This window comes from Scyliorhinus torazame, chromosome 1 (genome assembly GCF_047496885.1).
Source record: "Scyliorhinus torazame isolate Kashiwa2021f chromosome 1, sScyTor2.1, whole genome shotgun sequence".
NCBI lineage: Eukaryota > Metazoa > Chordata > Chondrichthyes > Carcharhiniformes > Scyliorhinidae > Scyliorhinus > Scyliorhinus torazame.
In genome coordinates, this window is record NC_092707.1 from 238,992,351 (window position 1) to 239,019,253 (window position 26,903).

General features: G+C 50.4%; 1 protein-coding gene across 7 annotated transcripts in view; it reads right to left on the minus strand.

Annotated features, from left to right (window-relative positions):
• The window catches only part of prkn (parkin RBR E3 ubiquitin protein ligase), a 1,727,639-nt gene that overhangs the window by 45,892 nt on the left and 1,654,844 nt on the right, over nt 1-26,903 (minus strand). Inside the window, exon 11 of one of the 7 annotated variants that reach the window (XM_072503765.1) lies at nt 7,147-7,273. The exons of the other annotated variants lie outside the window; for them this stretch is intronic. Within the exon in view, the coding sequence (XP_072359866.1) occupies nt 7,147-7,273 (127 nt within the window). The remainder of the gene's footprint in view (nt 1-7,146; nt 7,274-26,903) is intronic. 7 annotated transcript variants of the gene reach the window in all.

Genomic DNA, 26,903 nt, shown 5'->3' on the forward strand with positions numbered 1-26,903 from the left:
CGTGGTTCCATATCAACCAGCTGAAGGCATATGGAACACAGTCTAACCACACACACCACGTCATGCTCGACGCAGCAGACCAGACCACGCCCCGCCCCCAGCCAACGTAACCCTACCCTCCCCCAACACGTCCAGCCCAGCCACGGACTCACCCCCGACTCCACCCCCGAAATATACACTCCGCTCCGGAACGCCCACAGACTGCAGCAGCAGCGACAGCGACTGTGACTCGGACAATAGCCACAGCACACCTCCCTACTATCCCCATGCAACAGGACCCACACCCAGCGAATCTGACCACGATTCGAGTGACCCCTTCATGATCACTTTCCTGAACAAACCCCACCACTGACCACCGACCTACAATGACGACCCCGATTCCGTCCCCACAGAACTAGACACCACCTATTGGCACCGAGATAATTCGTACAGACTCTTCCGGAACGACGAGAAAGATCCAAAATCACATCAAGCAGCGCTATCAGCCCTGGTACATTCGAGAGTTTGGCACCCGGGAGAAGATGACGACTTTGAGTCTGACTCCAAAAACGAGAACCCCTTTGCGACCCTGTTCGCAGCCGATAACTGAGGTGTCCAGATGATGTTTTAAAAGGAACCGCTTGGGAGAAATGGTGTTCTTTCTGATGGAACCTGCAGCATGTTTGATGCTGTACGTAAGATCGGAATTTGTTTTCCCACAGCCCCACGCCCTTTCGGCCGAAACCTCTGAGAACTTGCCTGCAGAGACTTGTTAATGTCCCAGATGCCAGTTCAGAGGAACTCGTCATTCGACAGATACACAGACCCCCGTTCATAACTGCCCTTCTGGTTCGAAGGAAGAACCAACACGGCAACCCCCCACGATGACTACATTTCTTGCCCGTTCTTGGTTGCTCAGGCAGTGGAGAAAGGGCATTGGGACCCGCCCTGCCTGGGAACCCCCCTCTGGTCAGCTATGCTCGGGTAGAGCACACACGGCATTGGTCGCCGTCCTACCCGGGGATTCCATCCAAGTCTTACCCGTCGCGGCCCTCATTTTGGAAATTTTTGTTCATAAAGTTTTGTTTTGTTTCAGGTAACCCTTAGGTTGCCAACCCTCTACTATTTACATCCTCAAACAGTTGGATGGTAAACCGCACAGTCTGCGAGACGGCTCGCACTGGTTCAGTATTTGTAAGTGTGTCTTGTCCTGAAATTCAGTTTTTGAAGAACAAAAATGAGGGAGTCACACATAGTGACCAATTATAAAGGGAGTAATTGGCACTAAAGGACAGACAGGCTATCAGACGAGATGTTAAACCAAGATAGTAACAGACACTATGCTTGATTCCACAGAACTCCAGAAGCTCCAGGACCAGAGAAGAGAAGTGAAAGAAGCAGAACCATGAGGACATCCTCCGTGTTGCTCATCGTAATAATGGACATTTGGTTGCGCGCGAACGTGAACTCCCTGACCTCAACCCCCCCAGCCGTTAATGATTCACTTCCCCACAGTACCCAGAGCCCAGTCACAAGTGACACCACACCATCTTGGTGTGACAGGTTTATACCCTGGTATTCCCTGTCCTACGTGATAGAATCCCTATTGGTATTGGCGATACTCTGCTGCATCGTGCAGACTATTCGTCTGAGAAAATGGAGAAGGAGAGCCTACCGCGCTCGAACCCCGGTATATAGAATAAGATTCCCTATCTTCGGATATGACCAGACCCCCGAACCCCGCGATCTATAATAAAGAGCATTCGTTTGCGATTTGTTGTAAATAAAGAAATGCTCAAGAGCAATTGTACAATCCTGAGCTTGACTGCCAAGCCAGGGAAAATGTGTATAAAACTGCTTTGATTTTGTTTGTATGGTTTAGGAAGTTAGTGTGATGAAATGTTTAAGTGAGTGTAGTTTATTAAGGATAGTTAGAGGTTCCAATTTTCTTGTTTTGTAATGCATGTCCCTGTTTGCCATAGCGCCCCTCAGAATTGTCAGTTAAAATTTTTTTGCATAGTTATGGTCAGTGTAAAGGCCATCGAAGAGTGCTCGCCGGGTCAGGGAATGGAAAGCAATGCAGTTATGTGATCCTTCGCGCTTCGCGTTAGGATCACAAGGAGGGTGTGTAGCCATCTGGGTTGGCCAACTCCCGATGTAAAATGGAGAACAGCAAAGGCTGCAGGGAAATTCAGCCAACACAGGTAGAAACCAGCAGGCACAAGTTACTGTGTATTAAACTCTGCAAAAGCCCAGACAACATCGATACAAGCAGCCATCTGCATAATAATGTAGCAGCCATCTACATACTTATAAGCGATCCGCGGGAACAATCGCAACATATGGGACAAACAAAGCTAAGCCAGACTCCCCGGCGCCAGCAGGAGCCAACACAAAAGAGGTTAACGGACACCTCAAGACCGCCCATCGATCAGGGAACCGCTCCAGTATTGGAGAAATCGAACCAAGTGATTGGAACGAAGTACCACTTGGAACAGGTACGGGGTCCGCCCCGAAAGGCGGGAAGCCCCTGGGCACTATAAAAGTTAAGCCCCAAGTTCAAATCGTTCTTCTTGACCGGGTCACACAGCACGCGAACCAACCTTGACCGTGACCGGTTCAACTGCCGCCAAGAGACTGTAAGTCTTAAGTCAACGCTCGCTACGAGATAGGCGCTCCGAGCTGCCAGTCCATACCGGCTTTGAATCCCGCAGTTTCAGAATCCGAACAAAAGGCCATTTGTTCCCCTGACCTGGTGGGCAGTCCGAAGCTAAGTCTAGGTCTGTTAGTTATAGAAGTAGCTTAGAAGTAGAATTTGTGCATGAGTAGCGATTTACTGTGTATAATAAATGTGCTTTGGCTTGAATCTTACTAATTGGTGTATTGAGTTATTGATCATTACTTGGACTTGAACCTCGTGGCGGTATCATAAAGATACCTGGCGACTCGAGAGCAAAGGTTATAAAACAGAGCCAATTGAACCAATCAAAAGTTAGCAACAGGACCTAGCTAGGACATGGGATCCAGCAGCAGTCCGACTGCTGTCTCGCCTGGGCGTTCTTGCCTCCACCTGATGTGCATCAGCGACTGTGTGATGCTCACCGGAAAGTGACCCAGGAGCCTGTCCACTAATGTTGCCCACCTAGGTGCTTGTCTCTGCGTTGGTGGAGGATGGGGATCACAGCTGTGATGCTATGATTGTGGCATCCTTGGAGCTGTCCTCCGAGGTGGTCTCATGGGAGGCAGGGGAGGGGGCCACCCTGAATGGGCCGGTGCTGTCAGCTGGAGGGCCTGCCGGAGAGTGGACATGTGGTCAGTGGGAGGGATGGGTCAGTCAGTAAGGCAACAACAACTCACATGTGACAGGTCCTCCGGGTGGGGTCCGGTGGAACCCCACCTCTGTGGCTTGCGCCGACCTCCGCATTGGTGACCGCTCTTTCTTCGGCCACCCCAATAATCTCCAAGGCCTGTTTCATGAAGGTCGGGAGGATTCTTATGCCAGGCACCTCTCTGCCAGTCCGGGCCCGGCGATTGTGGGACAGCTTCTCCTGCGGAGACAGGGAGGGCATTGTTAGCCGCCTGTGCGGTTCACAGTGGTGGGGGCTGGGGGTGGGGCGGGGTGGTGGTATGAAGGAACGTTTGGGGGGGGGGGGTGTTGAAGGGAGGTTTGGGGGCGAAGGAAAGGGGGTTGAAGGGAGGGGGACTAATTAACGTTGTATTGCGTTGCCGGCCTCCCTCGGCCGAGTTCCGGGAACTCATGGCAGTTCCCACTCGCTACCACGCTTGGAAATCTTTCCGAAGGATCATGCCCGTAGAAATTTTTTCCTTGAATCGCGCCCCTCATTTCCAATGGATATCTTTATTTTAATTTGTTTATCCAGTTCTGTGTTGAATAGATCTAAAAAGCTTAGCTCAATCCTTTATTTAAAAAGCCTAAATTCGGATAGGACATCTTCCTGATGTTTCCTGTCTTTTATAAATGTTTTCAATGTGTTCAGGATTTGTAGCTACTCAATTCTGTGGGAAAATTCAGAAAAGTAGCAACTGCGCTTTCTTTCTCTCTGTTTACTTATACGTCTGTTGCTTGAGCTTTTCAGTTTTCTATCTTTTGAGTGGAATGGTACCCAAGAATGTTGCGATACCCTGCAGCTTGTACTGCCTGACATTCAACGGGTATTGTGAACATGAAAGTACAACTGTAATTCCTTCATACCACATGCTCCTAGCTAAACTAAAAGCTCCTCGAATAATGCCTGATGGTCACATGTGTGATGAGAGGTAGACTTTCATCTGTACATAATATTAGTCGATCATCATGGAAATGTTCAGAATGGAGTACAGTCACAAGTGGAGTACCACAAGGATCTGTTCTGGGGCCGTTGCTGTTTGTCATTTTTATCAATGACCTAGAGGAAGGCGCAGAAGGGTGGGTGAGTAAATTTGCAGACGATACTAAAGTCGGTGGTGTTGTCGATAGTGTGGAAGGATGTAGCAGGTTACAGAGGGATATAGATAAGCTGCAGAGCTGGGCTGAGAGGTGGCAAATGGAGTTTAATGTAGAGAAGTGTGAGGTGATTCACTTTGGAAGGAATAACAGGAATGCGGAATATTTGGCTAATGGTAAAGTTCTTGAAAGTGTGGATGAGCAGAGGGATCTAGGTGTCCATGTACATAGATCCCTGAAAGTTGCCACCCAGGTTGATAGGGTTGTGAAGAAGGCCTATGGAGTGTTGGCCTTTATTGGTAGAGGGATTGAGTTCCGGAGTCGGGAGGTCATGTTGCAGCTGTACAGAACTCTGGTTCGGCCGCATTTGGAGTATTGCGTACAGTTCTGGTCACCGCATTATAGGAAGGACGTGGAGGCTTTGGAGCGGGTGCAGAGGAGATTTACCAGGATGTTGCCTGGTATGGAGGGAAAATCTTATGAGGAAAGGCTGATGGACTTGAGGTTGTTTTCGTTGGAGAGAAGAAGGTTAAGAGGAGACTTAATAGAGGCATACAAAATGATCAGGGGGTTAGATAGGGTGGACAGTGAGAGCCTTCTCCCGCGGATGGAAATGGCTGGCACGAGGGGACATAGCTTTAAACTGAGGGGTAATAGATATAGGACAGAGGTCAGAGGTAGGTTCTTTACGCAAAGAGTAGTGAGGCCATGGAATGCCCTACCTGCTACAGTAGTGAACTCGCCAACATTGAGGGCATTTAAAAGTTTATTGGATAAACATATGGATGATAATGGCATAGTGTAGGTTAGATGGCTTTTGTTTCGGTGCAACATTGTGGGCCGAAGGGCCTGTACTGCGCTGTATTGTTCTATGTTCTATGTTCTATCATTATCTGTATATGTATTATACGATATATGTTTTACTGTGGTAGTTCTAGCATCTGACCAGCAGGTGGTGTGAGTGTGCAGGCACGTGACTTGGACACACCGGGGGCTGCATTCTCTGGTCGCTGACGGCAAAATCGCGTTCGACGATTGGCTGGTGAATCCGAGTTCTGATCAAATCAGCCCTTTTACCGATGCTCCGCCCCCTCCAAAGCGGTGTACTCTAGGAGTATGCCACACCACGTATCGACGGCTTCAAGGCATTTCCTGAGGCCCGCCCCCCAATGTTCTGTCCCCGACCGGCCGAGTTCCCGACGGCATGGGTCGCATGTGGTCCCTTCCTGTCGGGAACTTGGCATGGCGGCTGTGGACTCAGTCCAGCGCCGCCACAATTGGGGGAGGGCCATTCCGCAGGCAGGAGGGGACATTATTCGGGGCTCAGGGCACTGTGGGGGTGGTCCGGGGCACGCAAGCCAGCCAAAGGGGGGGCACTATTTCGCGGGCCGGGTCCGCAAGCGACCTCCGCCACATAGCACAGCGTGGCGGCTGCAGGCCGCCGTCATGCGCATGCGTGGCCACGGACCCGGCAATTCTCCGGGGTCAGCTAGAGCTGGGTGCTCTACAGTGCCGGCATGCTAGCTCCCAGCAAAACGAGGAACCGGTGGCCGTTTTGCCCCATTTTGTCTGGTGTAAAATGCCACCGTTCCTACGCAGGCGTGGGGACATAGCCCCAGAATCAAAGAATCCAGCCCCATGTGTTCCAGGACAAGGCGTTCATGAGAAGTTGATAGCAGTTGCATATTAGTGTAACTGTAGTATCTTAGTGTAAGTTAGTGTTAGACTATTATTTCCAACTCTCGTAATCTTCGACATTATAGTAATCCTTTAGAGTAGTGTTAGTAATAGTTTTGTTGTAAAACTACCACATCAAGATTCAACATCAGCATAATCAAAGAACATTGGAGCTCACTTGGAGTATAGTGTTCAATTCTGGTCGCCACACTACCAGAAGGATGTGGAGGCTTTAGAGAGGGTGCAGAAGAGATTTACCAGAATGTTGCCTGGTATGGAGGGCATAAGCTATGAGGAGCGATTGAATAAACTCGGTTTGTTCTCACTGGAACGAAGGAGGTTGAGGGGCGACCTGATAGAGGTATACAAAATTATGAGGGGCATAGACAGAGTGGATAGTCAGAGGCTTTTCCCCAGGGTAGAGGGGTCAATTACTAGGGGGCATAGGTTTAAGGTGAGAGGGGCAAGGTTTAGAGTAGATGTACGAGGCAAGTTTTTTACGCAGAGGGTAGTGGGTGCCTGGAACTCGCTGCCGGAGGAGGTGGTGGAGGCAGGGACGATAGGGACATTTAAGGGGCATCTTGACAAATATATGAATAGGATGGGAATAGAAGGATACGGACCCAGGAAGTGTAGAAGATTGTAGTTTAGTCGGGCAGTATGGTCGGCACGGGCTTGGAGGGCCGAAGGGCCTGTTCCTGTGCTGTACATTTCTTTGTTCTTTGTTTGTTATTGCATGGTATCTAGGAGTGGATGTCGAAAGAGAACAGTTCGAGTACGTCAAGAAGACACAAGAGAACAATCGGAGACTCGGAGAAAATCGGCTGTAAAATGAAATACTACCAGGATCGTCGAATCGAGGTGGAAGCATTGAAGACTCCCAACTAACTGCTCATGACTGGTAATGTAGATGCGAACTGCCATGCTTTCAAGCAACAGTTCACTTTTTACATGCAGGCTCATGGCCTCCAAAAAGCTTCACACGAGAGAAAAACAGCACTCCGAATGACAGTAGCCGGTCCCCAAGCAATTGATTTGTACAATACCTTTCAAGTCGCTTCGGAGGAAGACAAGAAGAACTTCTTGAAGATAATTGAGCAGCTCGATAACTATTGCTATCCTCAAAAAAAAACATTTGAGTGCTACATGTTGGACGACATGACGACATGACAACTGTTGACGACATGATGACAGTTAAATGCTGGACAACAAAGAGCACAAAAAATTCAGATGGTGAAAACAGTAGATGAGTGGACTACATCGCTTAAAATAAACAAGACCTTTGTAAAAGTAAAGTTAGACACCAGGGGCGACATTCTCCGACCCCCCGCCGGGTCGGAGAATGGCCGTTGGCCACCGTGAATCCCGCCCCCGCCGAAGTCTCCGGTACCGGAAATTGGGCGGGGGCGGGAATCGGGCCGCGCTGGTTGGCGGGAACCCCGCTGGATTCTCCGGCCCGGATGGAACGAAGTCCCGCCCAGAAATTGCCTGTCCCGCCGGCATAAATCAAACCTGGTATTTACCGGCGGGACCAGGCGGCGTGGGCGGGCTCCGGGGTCCTGGGGGGGGGGCGCGGGGCGATCTGACCCCGGGGGGTGCCCCCACGGTGGCCTGGCCCGCGATCGGGGCCCAGCGATCCGGGGGCGAGCCTGTGCCGTGGGGGCACTCTTTCCCTTCCGCCTCCGCCACGGCCTCCACCATGGCGGAGGCGGAAGAGACTCTCCCCACTGCGCATGCGCGGGAAACTGACAGCGGCCGCTGACGCTCCCGCTCATGCGCCGGGAAACTGACAGCGGCCGCTGACGCTCCCGCGCATGCGCCGCATTTCCGCGCCAGCTAACGGGGCAACAAACGCCATTTCCGCCAGCTGGCGGGGCGGAAATCCCTCCGGCGTCGGCCTAGCCCCTCAATGTCGGGACTAGGCCGCCAAAGATGCGGAGCATTCCGCACCTTTGGGCCGGCGCGATGCCCGTCTGATTGGCGCCGTTTTTGGCACCAGTCGGCGGACATTGCGCCGTTGGGGGAGAATTTCGCCCCAGGTCTTGCGCAAACGTAATTTAAAAAAAATATATATTTTATTGAACATTTTTGGTCAACCAACACAGTACATTGTGCATCCTTTACACAATATTATAACAACACAAATAACAATGACCTATTTTATAAACAGAAAATGAATAAATAATAAATAACAAAAATGAAAACTAACCCTAATTGGCAACTGCCTTATCACAAGTAACACTCTCCAAAAATATAATTTAACAGTCCAATATATAATTATCTGTAGCAACAACCTATACATATTATACAGTATATATTAACAACCCTGAGAGTCCTTCTGGTTCCTTCCCCCCCCCCCCCCCCCCCCCGATCCTGGGCTGCTGCTGCTGCCTTCTTTTTTCCATTCCATCTATCTTTCTGCGAGGTATTCGACGAACGGTTGCCACCGCCTGGTGAACCCTTGAGCTGACCCCCTTAGAACGAACTTAATCCGCTCTAGCTTTATAAACCCTGCCATGTCATTTATCCAGGTCTCCACCCCCGGGGGCTTGGCTTCTTTCCACATTAGCAATATCCTGCGCCGGGCTACTAGGGACACAAAGGCCAAAACATTGGCCTCTCTCGCCTCCTGCACTCCCGGCTCTTGTGCAACCCCAAATATAGCCAACCCCCAGCTTGGTTCGACCCGGACCCCCACTACTTTTGAAAGCACCTTTGTCACCCCCATCCAAAACCCCTGTAGTGCAGGGCATGACCAAAACATATGGGTATGATTCGCTGGGCTTCTCGAGCACCTCGCACACCTATCCTCCACCCCAAAAAATTTACTGAGCCGTGCTCCAGTCATATGCGCCCTGTGTAATACCTTAAACTGAATCAGGCTTAGCCTGGCACACGAGGACGACGAGTTTACCCTGCTTAGGGCATCTGCCCACAGCCCCTCCTCGATCTCCTCCCCCAGCTCTTCTTCCCATTTCCCTTTTAGTTCATCTACCATAGTCTCCCCTTCGTCCCTCATTTCCCTATATATATCTGACACCTTACCATCCCCCACCCATGTTTTTGAGATCACTCTGACCTGCACCTCTTGTGTCGGGAGCTGCAGGAATTCCCTCACCTGTTGCCTCGCAAAAGCCCTCAGTTGCATATACCTGAATGCATTCCCTTGGGGCAACCCATATTTCTCGGTCAGCGCTCCCAGACTCGCGAACTTCCCATCCACAAACAGATCTTTCAGTTGCGTTATTCCTGCTCTTTGCCACATTCCATATCCCCCATCCATTCCCCCCGGGGCAAACCTATGGTTGTTTCTTATCGGGGACCCCCCCAAGGCTCCAGTCTTTCCCCTATGCCGTCTCCACTGTCCCCAAATCTTCAGTGTAGCCACCACCACCGGGCTTGTGGTGTAGTTCCTCGGTGAGAACGGCAATGGGGCTGTCACCATAGCCTGTAGGCTAGTCCCCCTACAGGACGCCCTCTCTAATCTCTTCCACGCCGCTCTCTCCTCCTCTCCCATCCACTTACTCACCATTGAAATATTAGCGGCCCAATAATACTCACTTAGGCTCAGTAGTGCCAGCCCCCCCCTATCCCTGCTACGCTGTAAGAATCCCTTCCTCACTCTCGGGGTCTTCCCGGCCCACACAAAACCCATGATGCTCTTTTCAATCCTTTTAAAAAAATGCTTCGTGATCACCACCGGGAGGCACTGAAACACAAAGAGGAATCTCGGGAGGACCACCATCTTAACCACCTGCACCCTCCCTGCCAGTGACAGGGATACCATATCCCATCTCTTGAAATCCTCCTCCATTTGTTCCACCAACCGCGTTAAATTTAACCTATGCAATGTGCCCCAATTCTTGGCTATCTGGATCCCCAGGTAACGAAAGTCCCTTGTTACCTTCCTCAACGGTAGGTCCTCTATTTCTCTACTCTGCTCCCCTGGATGCACCACAAACTACTCACTTTTCCCCATGTTCAATTTATACCCTGAAAACTCCCCAAACTCCCCAAGTATCCGCATTATTTCTGGCAACCCCTCCGCTGGGTCTGCCACATATAGTATCAAATCGTCCGCATACAAAGATACCCGGTGTTCTTCTACTCCTCTAAGTACTCCCCTCCACTTCTTGGAACCCCTCAACGCTATCGCCAGGGGCTCAATCGCCAGTGCAAACAATAATGGGGACAGAGGGCATCCCTGCCTTGTACCTCTATGGAGCCGAAAATATGCAGATCCCCGTCCATTCATGGCCACGCTCGCCATCGGGGCCCTATACAACAGCTGCACCCATCTAACATACCCCTCTCCAAAACCAAATCTCCTCAACACCTCCCACAAATAATCCCACTCCACTCTATCAAATGCTTTCTCGGCATCCATCGCCACTACTATCTCCGTTTCCCCCTCTGGTGGGGGCATCATCATTACCCCTAACAGCCTCCATATATTCGTGTTCAGCTGTCTCCCCTTCACAAACCCAGTTTGGTCCTCGTGGACCACCCCCGGGACACATTCCTCTATTCTCATTGCCATTACCTTAGCCAGGATCTTGGCATCTACATTTAGGAGGGAAATAGGTCTATAGGACCTGCATTGTAGCGGGTCCTTTTCCTTCTTTAAGAGAAGCGATATCGTTGCTTCAGACATAGTCGGGGGCAGTTGTCCCCTTTCCTTTGCCTCATTAAAGGTCCTCGTCAATACCGGGGCGAGCAAGTCCACATATTTTCTATAGAATTCGACTGGGAATCCATCCGGTCCCGGGGCCTTTCCCGCCTGCATGCTCCTAATTCCTTTCACCACTTCTTCGACCTCGATCTGTGCTCCCAGTCCCACCCTTTCCTGCTCTTCCGCCTTGGGAAATTCCAGCCGATCCAAAAAGCCCATCATTCTCTCCCTCCCATCCGGGGGTTGAGCTTCATATAATTTTTTATAAATGTCTTGAACACTCCATTCACTCTCTCCGCTCCCCGCTCCATCTCTCCTTCCTCATCCCTCACTCCCCCTATTTCCCTCGCTGCTCCCCTTTTCCTCAATTGGTGTGCCAGCAACCTTCTCCCCATATTCGTACTGTACACCCTGTGCCTTCCTCCAATGTGCCTCTGCAGTGCCCGTAGTCAGCAAGTCAAATTCTACATGTAGCCTTTGCCTTTCCCTGTACAGTCCCTCCTCCGGTGCTTCCGCATATTGTCTGTCCACCCTCAAAAGTTCTTGCAGCAACCGCTCCCGTTCCTTACTCTCCTGCTTCCCTTTATGTGCCCTTATTGATATCAGCTCCCCTCTAACCACCGCCTTCAGCGCCTCCCAGACCACTCCCACCTGGACCTCCCCATTATCATTGAGTTCCAAGTACTTTTCAATGCACCCCCTCACCCTTAGACACACCCCCTCATCTGCCATTAGTCCCATGTCCATTCTCCAGGGTGGGCGCCCTCCTGTTTCCTCCCCTATCTCCAAGTCTACCCAGTGTGGAGCGTGATCCGAAATGGCTATAGCCGTATACTCCGTTCCCCTCACCTTCGGGATCAACGCCCTTCCCAGCACAAAAAAGTCTATTCGCGAGTAGACTTTATGGACATAGGAGAAAAACGAGAACTCCTTACTCCTAGGTCTGCTAAATCTCCACGGGTCTACACCTCCCATCTGCTCCATAAAATCTTTAAGTACCTTGGCTGCTGCCGGCCTCCTATCCAGCCCTGGTTCCAACACCGTATTAAAATCTCCCCCCATTATCAGCTTTCCCATCTCTAGGTCCGGAATGCGACCTAGCATCCGCCTCATAAAATTGGCATCATCCCAGTTCGGGGCATATACGTTTACCAAAACCACCGTCTCCCCCTGTAGTTTGCCACTCACCATCACGTATCTGCCCCCGTTATCCGCCACTATAGTCTTTGCCTTGAACATTACCCGCTCCCCACCAATATAGCCACCCCCCTGTTTTTCGCATCTAGCCCCGAATGGAACACCTGCCCCACCCATCCTTTGCGTAGCCTAACCTGGTCTATCAGTTTCAGGTGCGTTTCCTGTAACATAACCACATCTGCCTTAAGTTTCTTAAGGTGTGCGAGTACCCGTGCCCTCTTTATCGGCCCGTTCAGCCCTCTCACGTTCCACGTGATCAGCCGGGTTGGGGGGCTTCCTACCCCCCCCTTGTCGATTAGCCATCCCCTTTTTCCAGCTCCTCACCCGGTTCCCACGCAGCTGTATCTCCCCCAGGCGGTGCCCCCCCGCCCATCCCCTCCCATACCAGCTCCCCCCTCTCCCCAGCAGCAGCAACCCAGTAATTCCCCCCTCCCACCCCCCCCCCCGCTAGATCCCCCGCTAGCGTAATTACTCCCCCCATGTTGCTCCCAGAAGTCAGCAAACTCTGGCCGACCTCGGCTTCCCCCCGTGACCTCGGCTCGCACCGTGCGACGCCCCCTCCTTCCTGCTTCTCTATTCCCGCCATGATTATCATAGCGCGGGAACCAAGCCCGCGCTTCTCCCTTGGCCCCGCCCCCAATGGCCAACGCCCCCATCTCCTCCACCTCCTCTCCTCCCCCCATCACCACCTGTGGAAGAGAGAAAAGTTACCACATCGCAGGATTAGTACATAAAACTCCTATTTCCCCCCTTTTTAACCCCCATCTTCGCCCCCCACATTCGCCCCACCACTTTGTTCAAACGTTCTTTTTAATAACCCGCTCATTCCAGTTTTTCTTCCACAATAAAAGTCCACGCTTCATCCGCCGTCTCAAAGTAGTGGTGCCTCCCTCGATATGTGACCCACAGTCTTGCCGGTTGCAGCATTCCAAATTTTATCTTCTTTTTATGAAGCACCGCCTTGGCCCGATTAAAGCTCGCCCTCCTTCTCGCCACCTCCGCACTCCAGTCTTGATAAACGCGGATCACCGCGTTCTCCCATTTACTGCTCCGAGTTTTCTTTGCCCATCTAAGGACCATTTCTCTATCCTTAAAACGGAGGAATCTCACCACTATGGCTCTGGGAATTTCTCCTGCTCTCGGTCCTCGCGCCATCACTCGGTATGCTCCCTCCACCTCCAACGGACCCGCCGGGGCCTCCGCTCCCATTAACGAGTGCAGCATCGTGCTCACATATGCCCCGACGTCCGCTCCCTCCGCACCTTCAGGAAGACCAAGAATCCTCAGGTTGTTCCTCCTTGCGTTGTTCTCCAGTGCCTCCAACCTTTCCACACATCGTTTCTGATGTGCCTCATGCATATCCGTCTTCACCACCAGGCCCTGTATGTCGTCCTCATTCTCGGCTGCCTTTGCCTTCACGACCCGAAGCTCCCGCTCCTGGGTCTTTTGTTCCTCCTTTAGCCCGTCGATCGCGTGTAGTATCGGGGCCAACAGCTCTTTCTTCATTTCCTTTTTGAGCTCTTCCACACAGCATTTCAAGAACTCTTGTTGTTCAGGGCCCCATGTTAAACTGCCACCTTCCGACGCCATCTTGGTTTTTCCTTGCCTTCCTTGCCGCTGTTCTAAAGGATCCACTGCAATCCGGCCACTTTCTCCTCCTTTTTTCATCCGTATCCAGGGGGGATTCCCTTCTGGTTTACCGCACAGTGTTTTTAGCCGTCAAAATTGCCGTTGGGGCTCCTATCAAGAGCCCAAAAGTCCGTTTCACCGGGAGCTGCCCAAACGTGCGACTCAGCTGGTCATCGCCGCACCCGGAAGTCTCCGCGCAAACGTAATTAACAAAGCCGGCTTGATGAAGTTGAAAATAAAACCGAATATCTGAAACACAGTTTGGGTCCTGAGCGACTATAATGAGAAAAATATTGCCACTCTAGGTGCTTGTAACCGACAGGTGGAAGTTAAGAGGAAGAAATATTTAATCAAGTTCATAATAGTTCAATCATCATGGACATCGTTATTGGGCACAAGCCGCCTGTGAGCAGTTACAACTGGTGAGGCATGTGTACAGCATGGTGCAAAAACCACAGTGTGCCATTGAGCAAATAATAGAGATTTTCCCAAGTATTCCAAAGAATGTTGCCATTCCAATACAAAATCCAGCTCAAGGATAATGTTTGTCCAGTAATTCACCCGCCTGCGCCACTTCGAGAACTCCTTAAGCCCGACCTTGATAAGATGCAGAGGTTAGGCGGTGTGGAGAAAGTGGAAGAGTCAATCAACTGGGTTAGCTCGATGGTGTGCCTGATGAAGCGAGTTGTGCATTTGCATAGATCCCAAGGATCTGAATGAAAACATAAAACGGGAACACTACCAAATCCCCAAATGAGAGGAGATTACATGTGAGATGAAAAATGCCACAGTTATTGGCAAAATTGATGCTTCCAGGTGATTCTGGCAGCTGAGATTGGACAAGGTCAGCACACTTTTGTGCACCTTTAATACACCGTTCGGGCGGTACTGTTTTTTAAGAATGCCCTTTGACATCATCTCTGCATCGGAGATTTTCCACAGAGCGATAGAACAGATCATGGAAAACCTTCCTGGAGTTTGCGTTTATGTTATGATATAGTGATCTGGGCATCAAATATGGCAGAGCACAATAAAAGACTACGACAAGTCATGCACAGGATTGAGAAGTAAGGGCTCAAGTTCAACAAAGACAAGTGTCAGTTTAGGATCAAAGCGATCACCTGTTTAGGAGACAAATTATCAGCACAAAGAGCATAGCCGGATTCTGAGAAACTAAAAGCCATTGTCAGCATGCCTCATCCGCATAAAAGAAAGCGGTACTACATTTGCTTGGAATGGTGAATATTGTGGGAAAATTCATCCCCAACTTAGCCTCAAAAACAGTGTACCTCAGGAATTTAACAAGGAAGGCTGTTCCGTTTGAATGGACTGACAGTCATGAGACAGAATGGTCTAACCTGAAAAATGCTTTGACCACCACACCAGGTTTAGCGTACTTTGACCCAGCAAAGAACACAAAGATATTGACTGATGCCAGCCAGCATTGACTAGGAGCAGTTTTGCTTCAAGAAAACGCTGACAAGACATGGCAACCGGTAGCATACGGATCAGGGCAATGACAGAAACCGAGAAACTGTATGCCCAAATCGAGAAAGAATGTCTCGGACCAGTGGTGGGAATTGAAAAATTCCACGATTACGTTTACAGCCTGTCAATGTTCACTGTAGAGACCGATCATAGACCACTAGTGTCCATTATTCGAAAGAACCTAAGTGAGATGTCACCTCGAATCCATGAAGCTAAAGAGGTATGACTTTGAGTTAGTGTATTTGCCGGGCAAACACATAGTGATTGCAGATGCCCTTTCCAGAGCAACCGACAATAGGGAGCGGACAGACATATCGGAAATATTACAGGGACAGGTCGATCTGGTGATAGAAATCCTGCCTGTATCAGAGAACAAATCAGAATTGATCAAGGCTGAAACAGAGAAACATGAAAACTTGCAGAGGGTCGCCCAGCATATGGGACAGGGATGGCCTACAGATTCATGCTCCAAGTACTGGAACGTCAGGCACAAACTGAGCTACATCAATGGCTCAGAAAAAACAGAATAGTTATTCCACAATCATTACGGCACATGATCTTCGGGGAGATTCACGAAGGGCACTTGGGGATTGAGAAGTGCAAGACACAGGCCAGAGAATCGGTTTATTGGCCGGGGATCAATCAGGGCATTCAATGAACAGTGGAACACTGTGAAACATGCCAATGATATCAGAATCATCAACGCAAGCAACCCATGACTGAAAGTGAGCTAGTCAATAAACCGTGGATGAAGATCGGGGTTGATCTTTTTACTTGGATGGCACTGAATACATGCTGCTAATTGATTACTACACCCAGAGGTAATGAAACTACTGAATTCCAGCAATGCCAGCATGATCCGAGGTTTTTGCACATCATGGCAAATTGTTATGTGCGACAACGGTCCCTGCTTTGACAGTTGGGTGCGGCACGATTTCGCTAGGAGATAAGATTTCAAGCACATCACCTCCAGTCTGCACTACCCTCAATCCAATGGGCAAGCGGAAAAAGGGGTTCACATCGCTGAGACTGTGCTCAAGAAGGCCATTGCTTCATACAGTGACACGTATCTAGCCCTGTTGGCATACAGTACCCTACCACTGAACAAGGGGTTAGCTCCAGCTCAACTGCTAATGGGTAGGAAACTGCGGACAACACTTCTCAGCATTCCTGGAAAAATCCGTAATAAGCCCATAATGCAAAAAATCGCTGTGCAAAAGGAGAAACAAACACACTACCACAGCCGCTCCAGCGGAATATTGGACGGTTTGGGACCAGATGATACCGTCAGGGTTGAGACACCACAAGGATAGTCCATGACTGTCAAAGTCATAAGACAGGCAGGTCCCAACTCCTTTGTCGTTCTCATGGATCAAGGCTCAATATTGAACCACAATCGCAGAGTGTTGCTAAAGTTGAAGGCGAATCACCCATTTACTCTTCAATCAAGACTGGATGATGGGGCTGCTCCTCCTTGTACGCCTGAGACTATGCACATGGCTGTAGAAACACCGAACATTGAAGCATCCAATGAGCAAGTTAGCTTACTGGAAAATAACCAGACTACCTCGTCCTCACCTCGAGACTTGAACGGTCCACCAGGGTTCGAAGACAACCTGATAGATTGAAGTTATGAGCATCACCAGCCTGATTGATTGAACTGATGAACAGTCACGTTTGCTTGCATGCAGCTTTACATGACTAAAATTAATGTATATGTGTATAGTTTGAATGTAAATGATTATGATTCAAAATCATTTAGAAAGAAAAGAGGATGTGATGATCGACAGACTACCATCTGTATATAATCTTGGTAGATCATCATTATCTGTGTATTAGAAGTTATATGTTTTACTGCTATAGTTCTAGCATCCGACCAGCAGGTGGTGCGAGTATGCAGGTACATGACCTGGACACGTGTGTTCCAGGACAAGGTGTTAGTAAGGAGTTATAGCCATCCATAATGGTGTCTGGCAAGGGATGCTGGGAAAAGTGGCCAAGGTCGAGTACAAGTAGGTTGCAGCTCAAATAAACTCTAAAGCTGCAGCCTAGACTCTTGCAATACACAAGAAAAAGGCCATCTCCAGGTCATCCCAGGACAATAGGACTTGCATGTTAATTTCACTGAGCTAACAGACACAATGGCGCCTACTTTCCTTGTTTGGAAGGGCCTACATGCCCTGGACACCTGTGGACATGGCTGGTAAGGGCACGCTCCACCATCAAGGTGGCGGACCTTGATTGGACTTTAGGGTGATTGAACCCTGACCGATTGATTGGTGGTCCACCTGGGACTGCCCAAAAGGCCGCAAAATCCACAGGGCTAAAAGATGCTGCGCAAGTCTATGATCTCTCTCTGCAGCAGCAACGAAACAACGGCGACCTTCACCGGCCAACGCGGTGAAGACCATCGCCCAACCAACAGAAGGAACACCAAAGCCATGAACAGATCAGACCAAGGACCGGACATCGAGGATTGCAGGATTCAGGATCACAGATAAAGGCCAATATCTGTCCGGTACTTGTCAGTCACTCTGAAGTTAAGTCAAGGTCTTGTATGAACTTGATCTGTAATATAATTTATGTTGTGTGTGTGTGTGATTGTACAACCTTAACATTGAGTGCACGTGAATAAATATTGATTGTTTAAAGAAACAGACTTGCAGTCATTTGTCCACTGTATACGAGTTAAGACACACTGGTTTAGCAACAGAGTTGATAGCAGTTGCATATTAGATTAGCTCTGTAGTATCTTTTAAAAACAATTTTGAGTACCCAATTCATTTTTCCAATTAAAGGGCAATTTAGCGTGGCCAATCCACCTAGCTTGCACATCTTTGGGTTGTGGGGGGCGAAACACATGCAAACACAGGGAGAATGTGCAAACTCCACACGGACAGTGACCCAGAGCCGGGATTGAACCTGGAACCTTGGCGCCGTGAGGCCGCAGTGCTAACCCACTGTGCCACCGTGCTGCCCAGCTCTGTAGTATCTTAGTGTAAGTTAGTGTTCGACCATTATTCTCAACTGTATTAGTCTTAGACATTAAAGTAACCCTTTATAGTTTTAGTAATAAATAGTTTTGTTGTAAAACAAAGTCTAATGTTCTTTGGAAACACTACCACATCAAGATTCAACATCAGCATAATCAAAGAACATAACATGGTTTGCCACTTGTCCACTTACTCATTAGCATATTCTCTCTTAAAGCTATATCACAACAGGCCACCTGCCACCTTACCCTCTCACCCACCTGCCACCTTACCCCCTCACCCACCTGCCACCTTACCCCCTCACCCACCTGCCACCTTACCCCCTCATCCACCTGCCACCTTACGCCCTCACCCACCTGCCACCTTACCCCCTCACCCACCTGCCACCTTACCCTCTCATCCACCTGCCACCTTATCCCCTCACCCACCTGCCACCTTACCCCCTCACCCACCTTACCCCCTCACCCACCTGCCACCTTACCCTCTCATCCACCTGCCACCTTATCCTCTCACCCACCTGCCACCTTACCCCCTCACCCACCTTACCCCCTAACCCACCTGCCACCTTACCCCCTCATCCACCTGCCAGTGTACCCCCACCCATCTGCCACCTTACCCCCTCACCCACCTGCCACCTTACCCCCTCACCCACCTTACCCCCTCACCCACCTGCCACCTTACCCCCTCATCCACCTGCCAGTGTACCCCCTCACCCATCTGCCAGCTTACCCCCTCATCCACCTGCCACCTTACTCCCTCACCCACATACTGTTACTCTACCCCAACACGCACCATAAAAATTTATCTTCTTCCCATGGCTTCTCAAAGTAGCTTTTGGGGTTTTAAACTTACTGGAATAATGAAACTTGTGTCGTAAAGAGGAGGCGTGACTTTGCTTCCCCCAGTGAAATCCCCCTGAATGAAATCCCTTCAAATGGCTCCAGGGTACACTTCTGAATGGCATGGTTTGCGGCTCCAGGAGAAATGGTATCAAGCAGGGAAATGGGATCAGAGTATACTCTGATGGTGATTGCCACTCCTTGGAAGACTTGGCCCATTCTCGATTAGCTTCCAAACGAATCGGTTTTGCAATCACTTTGACGCTGCACTGAGCTGTGGATGCACTGAGCCAAAGCCAGTTCAGTGAGATAAATTGATTTCACACACCACCTAGTGTCGGTTTGAAGCAGGTGCAATTGATAACATTTCCCCAGTATCATTCCATACTCAGTGGGCGGGATTCTCCACTCCCGCGCCGAAGTGGCCGCGCCGTCGTGAACGGCGTCGAGGTTCACGACGGCGCGAAACGGCCCCGATCCTGACCGATTCAGGCCCCTACAATGGGCTAGGATCGGGGCAGCGTCATCTACACGCGCCAGGCCTTGTCGCCCGCGTAAAGGCGGCGCTGCATAGATGACGCGGCCGGCGCCGCATAACTGGCGTCATACGCTCATGCACGGGTTGGCCGGTGCCAACCCACGCATGCGTGGTTGCCGTCCTCTCTATGTCCGCCCCGCAAGAAGATGGCGGACGGATCTTGCGGTGCCGCGTAAGGAAGGAGGTCCTCCTTCAGAGAGGACGGCCCGACGATCGGTGGGCACCGATCGTGGGCCATCCCACATTTGAGGTACCCCCTGGTGCAGGATCCCCCCTCACCCCCCCCATGTGCCCCCCCCCCCCACCGTTCACGCGCTGTTCCCGACGGCAGCGACCAGGTGTGGATGGCGCCGGGGGGAACCCGCCGTTTTGGCCTGGCCGCTCGGTCCATCCGGGTCTGAGAATAGCGGGGGTGCCGGAGAATCGCCATTTTGGGTGTCTCCAGCGATTCTCCGGCCTGCAGCCCGCGGAACTCGACCGGGCCGTTCCCGCCGCTTGGAAGAATCGTGGGAGGGCGTCGGACCGGCGTCCCCGGGAAATTTTGGCGGCCCAGGCGATTCTCCCAACCGGCGCGGGAGTGGAGAATCTCGCCCCTACCTCTGACATTGGGAGAAGGGGCGTGAAAATGCCAAGTTAATCCATTTCCCTGTTTTAAGTGCAGGTGTAACTTTGCAGACTTCCAGTTCTCCAATCCTCTGGCACATCCCCATAATGGAACTGGAGGATTGTAAGATTGTAGCCTCTGTAATTCCCATCCTTTTATTTCTTCATAACCTGGGGTGCATCCCATCTGGAACATATGTATTTTCTACTTTGATGACAACCATTCCTTTAAGCGCCCCTTCTCCATGTATTTTTTTATCCTATCCAGTATTGCTATTACCACTTCCTTTACTGCTCCATTGACAGCATTTTCTTCCAAATTGGAGAAAGATGCAACAATTCAGTATTTCAGCTATGTCCTCTTTTCCACAAGACAATCTCCTTTTGGTTGTAGTCAGCCCCACACTCCCTTCTATTACTCTATTATTATTATTATATGCTGACAAAACACTTCTCAGTTCCCTTTTAAGTTAACTGCTAATCGATTCTCATGCTGAGACAGAAATGTAAATTGGGCTTCCGATTCACTAACACCTGGGTTTTACACCACGGCCCAAGTCCGCATTACTGTGATGTTTTCATTCTCTGTCCTTCAAAAAACAGTTCAATTCGTCATTCACTCACACAGGCAACAAGGGTATGCTTTACTTGAATAAGCTGAGGCAAAAGGGACAGACACGAGCAAGAATGTTCGGAAGAAAGTTCCAGAAAATGTTTAACGATTGAAGTTTTGCCTTTTGATGCCTTTGTTCTATTTTTAAATTTGGATCAAAAATGTAACACTGAGCAGGGTCAACTCCACCTTCTCCTGCTCAAGGCTCAGCCTCATAGAACATAGAAAAATACAGCACAGAACAGGCCCTTCGGCCCACGATGTTGTGCCTAACCTTTGTCCTAGATTAATCATGGATTATCATAGAATTTACAGTTCAGAAGGAGGCCATTCTGGAAAGAGCACCCTACCCAAGGTCAACACCTCCACCCAACACGAAGGGCAATTTTGGACACTAAGGGCAATTTATCATGGCCAATCCACCTAACCTGCACATCTTTGGACTGTGGGAGGAAACCCACGCACACACGGGGAAGATGTGCAGACTCCGCACAGACAGTGACCCAAGCCGGAATCGAACCTGGAACCCTGGCGCTGTGAAGCAGTTGTGCTATCCACAATGCTACCGTGCTGCCCTTAAGAACAAATTAATCTACACTATATCATTCTACCGTAATCCATGTACCTATCCAATAGCCGCTAGACGGTCCCTAATGTTTCCGACTCAACTACTTCCACAGGCAGTGCATTCCATGCCGCCACTACTCTCTGGGTAAAGAACCTACCTCTGACATCCCCCATATATCTTCCACCATTCACCTTAAATTTATGTCCCCTTGTAATGGTTTGTTCCACCCGGGGAAAAAGCCTCTGACTGTCTCCTCTATCTATTCACCAGCTAAAGGTGGTGCACAGAGCCCACCTGACCAGAATGCGAATGAGCAGGTTCCTCCCGGAGGAGGAGGCCAAACGTGAATGGTGCCAGAGGGGCTCGGCAAACCACACCCATATGTTCTGGGCTTGTCCCAAGTTTGCTGGGTTCTGGACAGCCTTCTCCGAGGCAATGTCCAAGGATGTGGGGGTGAGGGTGAAGCCATGCCCAATTGTGGCAATCTTCTGCATATCGGAGCAGCCAGAGTTACACATGGGGAAGGGGGCTAACGCCCTTGCTTTCGCTTCCCTAATCGCACGCCGGAGAATCCTGCTCGGCTGGTGATCAGCAGCATCACCCACAGCTGCAGACTGGCTCGCTGACCTCTCGGAATTGCTCCATCTGGAGAAGATTAAGTAAAGTACGCCATCCGAGGGTCGGAGGAAGGCTTCCTAGATACTTGGGGGCAGTTCGTCGGCCTGTTCCAAAACCTGTTCGAGGCCAGCACCGAGGAGTAAGATGGGGGAACGGGAAATATAGGAAGAAAGGACAAGGGAAAATAAAGTCAGGAGGGGGAACCATAGGAATGCGCAACCTGGGGGGACGGAGGTGGGTGAAGGGGAGAAAAGGCTGGAAAGACACAAAAGGGAACAACATGGGAGGGTGGGGGGAACCCCCCCCCCCCCTTTTCAATCACAGGAGAAACACAACCGAAGTTGGCGGGGGAAGAAAAGAGAGGGGGAGGAGGAAGGGGAGAGAAAAGGGGTGGACACAAGTGGGGGAGGGGGGCAGGGAGGGGCAGGCTGGGGGGGAGGGTGGGGGGAGGGACCACATGCCGAGCCAGAGGGTGGCAAAATGTAAATAGGGTATGATGCACTGTCAATTATGACGAGACGAGAGTAGAGAGTAATTGAGGCTTTATTAAGAAGTTGCTTCCTGCAGCTGCTGCCAAACTGGCTGCAGCTCGGTGAGCACACACATTTATACTCCGCCTACTGGGCTAAGCCAGCAGGCAGGGATCTACCCCCGTACCTGTAGCACAGGAGCCTTACCGTATTACTTCTCATATATGTAATATATACAAACATTGGTGACTACCACATTCACCCCCTGTTAAAAAAGAGTCCAGCGGCGGGGGGGTGGAAAAACTATTTACAGGTATGTAAGCATTTTTAAAGTGTACAGTTTGGGGAAAATTCACAAATTTAGCCGGTCGGGTGCCTTGATCCTCCGTTGTGAGCGCTGCAGTTCCGGTGGCGATGCAGGCACCGGCTTGGTCGCCGGTGACTCCGGGAGCGTGTAGTCCTCATCTTCACCCCCGGGTGGAACCAATGGGAGGACGGATCGTCCTGGAGCGAGAGCTGTGGTGAGGTGAGCTCGGGGGAGGATGGGTGGCACCGGGACAATTGGGGGGGGGGGGGGACCCAGCTGGTGCCAGGTCCCTGAGGGTGACTGTGTCTTGGCGGCCGTCGGGGTATGCCACGTAGGCGTACTGCGGGTTTGCATGGAATAGCTGTACCCTCTCGACCAACGGGTCCGCCTTGTGGAGCTGCACGTGTTTGCGGATGAGAACGGGTCCTGGAGCTGCCAGCCACGTTGGGAGCGAAACCCCAAAGGTGGACTTCCTGGGGAAGGCAAGGAGACGTTCATGGGGGGCTGCATTAGTCGCAGTGCAGAGTAGCGATCGGATGGAGTGAAGGGCGTCGGCGAGGACCTCCTGCCAGCGGGAAACCGGGAGATTTTTAGACCGCAGGGCCAGCAGGACGACCTTCCAGACCGTCCAGTTCTCCCTCTCCACTTGCCCATTTCCCCGGGGGTTGTAGCTGGTCGTCCTGCTCGAGGCAATGCCCTTGCTGAGCAGGAAGTGACACAGCTCATCACTCATAAAGGAGGATGCCCGGTCGCTGTGGACGTAAGCGGGGAAACCGAACAGAGTGAAGACGCTATTGAGGGCTTCGATGACTGTGGCAGACGACATATCGGGCATGGGATGGCGAAGGGGAATCTGGAGTATTCATCGACCACATTAAGGAAGTACGTGTTTCGGTCGGAGGAGGGGAGGGGCCCTTTGAACTCCATGCTGAGGCGTTCAAAGGGGCGGGAGGCCTTCACCAGGTGCGCTCGGTCTGGCCGGTAGAAGTGCGGTTTGCACTCCGCGCAGACCTGGCAGTCTTTGGTGATAGCCCTGACTCCCGCAATGGAGTAGGGTAGGTTGCGGGCCTCTATAAAGTGAAAGAACCGGGTGACCCCTGGGTGATAGAGACCATTGTGTAGGGCCCGGAGTCGGTCCACTTGTGCGCTGGCACATGTACCACGGGATAGGGCATTGGGGGCTCGTTGAGCTTACCGGGGCGATACAAAATCTCGTAATTATAGGTGGAGAGCTCGATCCTCCGCCTCAAGATTTTATCATTTTTGATCTTGCCCCGCTGTGTGTTATTGAACATGAAGGCAACCGACCGTTGGTCAGTGAGGAGAGTGAATCTTCTGCCGGCCAGGTAATGCCTCCAGTGCCGCACAGCTTCTACGATGGCTTAGGCCGCTTTTCGATGGAGGAGTGCCAAATTTCGGAGGCATGGAGGGTGCGGGATATATACAAACAGTGGTGACTACCACAGGGTAAATTAAGGGAAGGACAAAACAAACCTTTCTGTACAATATAGTAAATAAACGCGGCTAACATTTTATATAACTGTTTATAAATTATGAAAATGCAACAAAAAGATTTAAAAAAAACATAAATGCATGAAAATCTCTCAAGACGTCGCAATGTGAAGCCCGCCCATATTGTTCGGCAAATCTGCATATTAGAGAGAGACAGCTAGCCTCACTCTAACATGCAGTTCCCTGAGGTAACCAAGGCGTTGGGATCTACCCCATTTGCCTTGGAGACTGTGGGTGAGCGTTGTTCAATACTGGTCTCCACAAAAAGAGACGGCGCTCATTTGTGAAGAATGATACGCTGGCACTGCTGGTCCCAGCCTGGCACACGGTAGCACAGTGGTTAGCGCTGTTGCTTCACAGCGCTAGGGTCACTGTATGTGCGGAGCCTGCATGTTCTCCCCGTGTCTATGTGGATTTCCTCCGGGTGCTCCGATTTCCTCCCACAAGATGTGCTTGTTAGGTCAATTAGACATTCTGAATTCTCAATCTGTGTACCTGAGCAGGCGCTGGAGTGTGGCGACTAGGGGATTTTCACAGTAACTTCATTGCAGTGCAAATGTAAGCCAATGTGACAATAATAAAGATTAATTAATGAATAAGAGTCAGTCAGTCTCTAAAAATTAAAGTCTTCTGACAATAAGATGGGGTGGGGGAGAATGGGGAGGTGCTGAAGTGGAGGAAGGTCTCTTGTCAGTGTTGAGGGTGGATGGGGGGGTGGGTCTTGCCAGTGATCTGGGGGTGGGGGGAGGGTAGGTTGGTCAGCAGCATGCTGGGATCAGGACCCCCTTGCAAAATGCTCCCCTGGTTTCTGAGAGCAGGCCCTGTCAGCGAGATTAGTCTCAACTTTCTCAGTTCCAGCGAGAACCTCGGTGTGCCATGGAATTTTTTCTGAGTGCCATCAAGGTCGCTACCAGCGCCAGCGGGAATCACTCTGGTTTTCCCACTGGTGGGAGCACTTACCGATCGGGAGAATGGCGGCCGCTAACTCTGTTTCTCTCACTGGATTCTGCCAGACCTGCTGAGCATTTCCAGCATTTTGTGTTTCTTTCAGATTTCCAGTATTTGCTGGACTGTGCTCTTCTAACCACTAAATCTGTTCTCCTGTACTTTAGATACTACCACCGTATTGCAGGGCCCTACCTCACAGTCTCTTGTTCAAAATACACTCAGGTACATTTTAACTCGTCCTCCTTGGTATTACAGGGTGGTAATGGCCTCACACTAGGATCAATAATTTGATGTGGCCGGCACAATTTTGATAGAGGCCTCCCAGGCCCACTGATGGTAGACCTGTTTTAATACGTGAATCAAGGTTGTGGAATCGTAATCCCTTTTATAGGCTGGAAATGGTGGGAGTGTGTGCCAAGTTGGCTTTGCTCCACAGATCATAAAGCCCAATAACTCCAGCATTGATAACTTTCAAATTTCCTGGGGCACCAGAGGCCACTTGTGCCTGGGAGATGCCCCTTTTTAATTTTAACACCTCCCGCTGTACACCATGATGGCAGGTTGATAGAGGTTCTCCTGAATCCAGTGAGCTGCATGAGGACACCTATTTGATGCTCTGACCCAATATGAATGGCTACAATGCTGGACTGCACTCTTTGGGCAAGTGGATGGCGTATTTGGTTAGTTGGATACGCAGAAGTCAAAACTGACCCATGGCTACCAAACATGTTAATTCTAAATCCCATGCAGGGTTTGCAGGCTTGCTTGCAAACTAGCTGCTCTTTTTACCAAGCAAAGATACCTCATGAATGAATAGAGTTTCCTCACCACAAAGGACAGGAACACTCGTCACCATATGAGGCAAGATGATAAATTCTTCACGTCTGTGGTCTCATTGTGCAGTTCTCTTCAATACCTGGCTAATTGACTGCACCAAGATCGCCATCCATCACTGTGCTGTAGCTGCGGCTTTTTAAACCCATGCAAATTTATTTTGCTTTAGCTTTAAGCATGACTCATTCCCAAAACCATTCTGCAAGAATAATGGTCAAAGAATTGTGAAGTGTGCCAACTACACAGAGAAATATGAGTGTTGGAGTGACAGTAATTAGACAATTGACACTGTGCAAGTTCAGGAATGAATCATGGTTCAAGGGAGAATGGGAAAGCATAGAAGATGTTTTTTTATTCACTTATGGGATGTGGGCTTTGTTGGTTAGGCCAGCATTTATTGCCCATCCCTAGTTGCCCTTCAGAAGGTAGTGGTGAGTTGCCTTCTTGAACCGCTGCAGTCCTTGAGATGTGGGTACACCCACTGTGCTGTTAGGGAGGGAGTTCCAGGATGTCGCCCAAGCAATAGTGAAGGAACGGCGATATATTTCCAAGTCATATATTTGATATATTTCAAATGTCACTTGGAGGGGAATCTCCAGGTGGTGGGGTTCCAAGGTATCTGCTCTTGTCCTTCTAGATGGTAGTGGTTGTGGATTTGAAAGGTGCTGTCTATGGAACCTTGGTGAGTTGCTGCAGTGCATCTTGTAGATGGTACACACGGCTGCCACTGTTCGTGAGTGATGGACGGTTTGAATGTTTGTGGCAGGGGGAGCAATCAATCGGGCTGCTTTGTCCTGGATGGTGTCGAGCTTCTTGAGTGTCATTGGAGCTGCACTCATCCAGGCAAGTGGAGAGTATTCCATTACACTCCTGACTTGTGTCTTATAGATGGTGGACAGGCTTTGGGGGGTCAGGAGGTGAGTTGTTCGCCATAGGAGTCCTAGCCTTTGACCTGCCCTAATAGCCACAGTATT